The following is a 5598-nucleotide window of genomic DNA, read 5'->3' as shown; positions in this document are numbered from 1 at the left end:
GACTCAGAGAGACACACACGAGAGAGGGTGCCCCCTCTGGGCAACAGGCCTTGCCTTCCCTTATGGCGCAAGACATAGGCGCAAACGGAAAGCAGGCGTTGCTAGCTGCCCCCCCCCCCGAGTCTAACAGGTGCTGCCCTTTGCCACCCCCCCCCGGCTCTGCCCCCTGCTCCAATCAGGTGCCAGAAGAGTTGGGGTGGAGAGCCGGCAATGCCAAGAGCAACTGGCCATGGGGAGCTGCACAGGCTCAGCCCTCCCAGACGTTTCCTTTCTCTCCCCCTCCCCCCAGGCTCCCAGCTGCCATGCTGAAGATAAATCGGTTGAAAGTGCTTGTGATCCTGGCCCTGCCAGCAACAGCTCTCATCTGCTTCTCTCAGCTCCACACTTGTGAGAGTCCCCGGAAGGAGGAGCCGGCCCAGACGCACATCCTCATCCTCTCCTCTTGGCGGTCAGGGTCTTCCTTTGTGGGCCAGATCTTCAGCCAGCATCCGGACGTCTTCTACCTGATGGAGCCAGCCTGGCATGTGTGGGTCACCATGCACCAGAGTAGCGCCAAGGCGCTGCAGATGGCGGTGCGAGACCTCGTCCGGTCTGTCTTCAAGTGCGACATGTCCGTCTTTGATGCTTACATGTCTGAGCAGAGGAACCAGAGGGCGCTCTTCCAGTGGGAGGCCAGCCGGGCCCTGTGCTCCCCCCCGGCGTGCCACCTTTTCCAGCGCAGCGACATCATCTCCAAACAGGCCTGCAAGACCCTCTGTGGCAAGTACCCTTTCCGCAAGGTAGCACAGGCCTGCAAGACCTACAGCCACGTGGTGCTGAAGGAGGTCCGGCTCTTTAACCTCAAAGCACTCAACTCCCTCTTTGCCGACCCTTCCTTGAACCTCAAGATCATTCACTTGGTCCGGGACCCCAGGGCTGTCTTCCGCTCCCGCGAGCACACGGCAGGCGACCTGGCCCAGGACAGCGGCATTGTGGTGGGGCACAGGAGTGAGCTGAGGAAAACGGAGCCTTATGCTGTGATGCGGGAGATTTGCAAAAGTCACCTTGAGATGTACACCCAGGGCAGCTGTGCCCTTCCAAGCCACCTCCAGGGCCGCTACCTCTTGGTGCGCTATGAAGACATTGTCCGGGACCCCCTAGCCCTGGTTGTCCAGCTGTACAGGTTCGCAGGGCTCCATTTAATTCCCCGCCTCCAGTCCTGGGTGCACAACATCACCCACGGGCACGGTCTTGGCACAGAGGCCTTTGATGTTGGGTCCCGGGATGCAGTGAATGTGTCCCAGGCCTGGAGGAAGACCCTTCCTTATCCCAAAGTGGCAAAGCTGCAGGAGGCATGTGAGGATGCCATGGGGGTACTGGGCTACAGGCTGGTAAGGTCGGAGGCAGAACAGACAAACATGTCACTGAGCCTCTTACATCCTCAGAAGTCCCTTGCCCAGCCGGGAAAAGGGTCACCTCCAGCTTCAGGTTCCTGGAGCTTCCAGAAGCAGGACCTGCCATGCCAGGCAAGAACCACATAGTCAGTGCAGAGCCTGCTCGCAGGTGGCATCTGCCGTCCTGAAAATATTGTGGGAGACGGACCAGCTTTAGGATCCCATCAGAATCTTTTTGTATTAACAAAGTCCTTGGCTGACTGTCTGTTTGGCAAACAAGGTGGACTGATTGGCTTACTTTGCATCTCACCTACAGATCAAACAAGGACATTTAATAAATATATTCTGTGTTTAATTCTTTGACACTTTTTAGCTGCCTTGGGCCCTTTCGAGGCGGGAAAACAGGATAAAAAGAACTTAAATATTAATAAAAATATTAATAAACTTGAGGCAAAGCTCCTTATCTATGAGTCAGGAAGGCTGTCGTTGCACGTGGCAGACAGTTCCCCTCAGATTGCCTGTATACGGTGAAGGATTCGGCTGCATCCATTAGCCAGACAGAAATCCTGCAACTTGACCAGCCAGTGGAAACCCCCAGGAACGTGACACTGGAGGATAACAACAGGAACCCCCTCCCCCGGCAACAAGTGAACTGCTCTCCCAGCTCACATAGAACCTCACACACGAGACAAGAGAGGGCACTGGGGGACCCCTTGAGCCTGGCTGTGCCCCTCCATGGCAGGATGGCTGCTGTGTTTGGTCACCCCAGCTTGAACACCATCCCTGTGGGCAAGCTGGGTCTTTAGTTCCCCGGAGTAACTGCATGATACTGCCAGAAAGTATGAGAGGCGTTTGGGCATGCAAGCATGCTGATCAGACTTGTTTTGAGGGATATCTCAAGGGGTTATGACGATGCAGGATATTACTGAGACCCACCTTTGCATTCATCAGGGCGACTGCGTGATAGAGGATGCTGGACTAAACCGACTAGGTAGCCTGGTCCAGCAGGATCGCTCTGATGTCCTAAATGAGGCTGCAAAGGTAGGATAAGAGTTGTCTTTCTCCAGAGATGCACTCTGCCCACCCCCCCGTAATACCTGAGGGGAACACGTGAGGATGGGGGCCGACAGAGCGCAGCGGGTGTGCCACCACTCCCAAGGAAGGCTCCCATGACACAGTGGCCCTCGCCAGGCTGTCTAATTCTCAACCATACAAGGACGCGGGTGAGGAGGCAGGGACTAGTCTGTCCCCGCCTTGGCTAAGGAAGTCCCCAAGAAAGCCCAGGGACCCCTTCACGCAAGGCCAGAGGACACAAACATTGCGCCAAAGAACGTACAACAGACATTCCTGGCACTTCCCCAACAGCTCATGAGGGAGAGGAAGCACTCAGGTAGGATACGGAATGGAAGTTTAAACCCCACCAAGGGGGTGGAGGTCGGAATAAAGCAGGTGTGCTCCATTAAGTGGGCTGAGTCAGGCCCTCTGCCACATGACACCACCAGGTCAAGGGGACGTGAATCCGGGTTTCTCCAGACCAGCACTCAATAGATAGGCAACACCAGCTTCCTAGGACAGAGCAGCATTCACGGGCAGGCATCCCATTCCTTGGCATAGAACAGTTCCCCCACCCCACTCTGGTCGCTCAAAGGGGTCCTTCCCCATAGATTGCACCCTCCCCTGCCATTTATATATCCTGGTGATTCAGATTCACATCACTCATTGGATGAAGCGAGCTCCATTTTACAGTTCAATAAATCTGCTAGTTTTGAGGATGCCACATGACCTTTTTTTGCATAAACTATCTAAGCAGATGAACTCTGCTTCTTTTCAAAGGAGGAGCTCTTGACCCTGCCTTAAGCTGCCTGTGCAGAAATGTTCATGTGCAAGAGCCCAGGGAAAGTAACCCTCTTTGGCAGTTGTTGCTGCCATTTATCTTGAGTGTCTCAGCCCTCTTTAATCCACCTACAATGAGCCGACCAGATCCAATAGTCAGAATCTCTAGATTAAGAGTTCATATTTCAAAAAAACTTGAAAAAGCTGTACAAGAAAATCCTCACCCCTAATGCCCAAGAAATCTCCCCCCCCCATGCGCCGTTCCATTGGGGGGGATGGGACAATGAGGACACTGGCATGGACCAGTACCTGTTCACTCATCATTTCTGTAGTTGTTCAGAGTTCTTTGTTTTTGTAAAGAATGGGTAGTTATCCTCACAAGAAATGACCTCCCCCACCAAGCGGTAAGAGGAAAGGAAGGCTTGCCCTCAGATGGTGCTGGTGGTCAAGGAAATGCTTGTGGACAGAACTGCGCTACTGAAGACGGAGGAACCCTCCTTTACAGTGTGCTATACAGGCAAGCATGACATTACGCCGGTGTCTGTAGCACTTAAGACAGCATATCTACATCAAGTCTCTATTATTCCTCCCCATTGCCAACTTTTTCTGCACTCGACTGCATCCTACAGTATCTGTCCTCTTACGCAGCTGTTCCAAATCAACTCTGGGGTGACGTTCAGTTCTATTTCTCACTTTCCCCATGTCCAGGCAGAGCTGCAACCTCACCCAATGAGTAGCTGAAGTCAGTAATGAACGGGGCAAAAGGGGATATAAAACAGATGATGCCGGAGGTGGGAGGCTCAATCACCGGTTTGGTTGGGAAATGGGGCCCCCCCCCCCCCCCCCCGGTACAGCGCTGCTCCTGAGTGGTCCGGCTACAACTGTAGACAAAAGCGCCGTCTTTGGTGCTGATAGACCAGCTACCCATCATGGTCTCTCTGCTGAGATTTTCTCAACGGACTTTTGGATCAGATTACCTCCATGGCCTTTATATGGGGACATGCTTGAAGAGAGACTAGGAACTTCCGTGGATTCAGAACATGTTTGCTGAGAGGTTTAACTGTTGTGCACACAGAATATCTGCTTTGTTCTCAAACACCTCTGCTGGCTGTCAGCCTTGCTTCCAAGTTACTTGTCCTGACCTCCAAAGCCTTAGACAGTCTGGGTCCTAACTGCCACGGGGACACCTTCTCCGTATGAGCCACTGCCTCTGTCCTCTAAGATCTGCCACCTAAGCCCTGACCGGGACACCTCCGATTGTGGATGCCAGGCTGTGGGCCAGCTGGGCTTCTTCCGCGGGGCAAGTGACGCCTAGACTTTCCCCCTTCATGCCTTCACAGACATGAGATATTCTGGCTACGACTTGTGGTTTTGCTGATGCTCTGCTTAGATGGCCCTGCTGCCGCCTTCTCAATTCATTTTTAGAACTGTGATTTCTCACTGGTTTTGACTGACAACCACCTTGGAGCAAGTCAAGGAGGCCTGTTACAGGTACCACTTTTCACTACTAGTAGTGATACTACGCCCATCAGTCTTTCAAGCTCCGGGGGTTGGGGGGGGGGGTGCAACCAGGGAGACACTTGCAGCCAGCCAGGGCTCTTTGGCCACAAGTAATACGTGTACCCACTGGAAACAGTTTCTACAACATGTGCGCTGAGTCTTCAGCGTCACCCCTACATCACTGATGATGGCCCACAACTACCTCCATAAAGGAGAAATGACACTCGGTGCATGTTAAATGGGTGTTGCTAAAGTGGGTATGATTAAGGCACCTGTGTCACCCTGCGATGTGTGGGGTCAAAAGGCTTCTGGGGGTCCTGCATCTCCACTAGTAAACTCACTTGGTTACAGTTTTTTGCCTATTCAAGAAAGATTCCAGGATCCCCACAAGATCTTTAGCTGGAGCACAAGATTCCAGGATCCCCACAAGATCTTTAGCCGGAGCACAACCAGGGCTGATAGCAGCCTTTCACAATCTGAGGGAAATGACTGATTCTGTCTCTGCACTCCAGGTTTCCCAGGTGCAGTCTGGGGGCTTCAACAGCTGCTGAAGCCCTGTATGATATTGCTGAAGAACGAGGGAGCACACGCAGCACTTCCCTCCCGCAGGCCAGACGAGAAGGTCTCCTGTAGGGAGCAAGAGCATCCAGTTCTTTGAGAAGAGGAAAGGGCTGTTTTGCTCTCCCAACGTTTAATATCACAGGCCTTTTCTCTGCACGTTCCCACTCCAACTGCAGATACTGCAAGAATGGGGAAAAATTTGTTTCTGGAAAGACCAAGAGGTAGATCAGTGCTGTAACACTGGCAGTGACGAGGGCCAAAGTTCTGAAAAGGTTTGAAGAGGGGAATATGAAAAGCTCTGGAAGACCAGCAAGCACAATTTTAACCCAAC

The 5598-nt window shown here is 52.9% G+C and overlaps 1 protein-coding gene across 1 annotated transcript; it reads left to right on the top strand.

Moving 5' to 3' along the window:
* Positions 1-302: 302 nt before the first annotated feature.
* LOC107124705 (carbohydrate sulfotransferase 4-like) lies at positions 303-1520 on the top strand. The gene has a single exon (XM_015428205.1). It carries the CDS (start codon positions 303-305, stop codon positions 1518-1520), a length of 1218 nt encoding a protein of 405 aa, XP_015283691.1.
* Positions 1521-5598: the final 4078 nt, after the last annotated feature.

Source organism: Gekko japonicus, unplaced genomic scaffold (genome assembly GCF_001447785.1).
Source record: "Gekko japonicus isolate JY-2015 unplaced genomic scaffold, Gekko_japonicus_V1.1 scaffold1901, whole genome shotgun sequence".
NCBI classification, from domain to species: Eukaryota; Metazoa; Chordata; class Lepidosauria; order Squamata; family Gekkonidae; genus Gekko; species Gekko japonicus.
The sequence above is the reverse complement of the archived record's forward strand: the minus strand, read 5'-3'. Positions and strand labels throughout refer to the sequence as shown.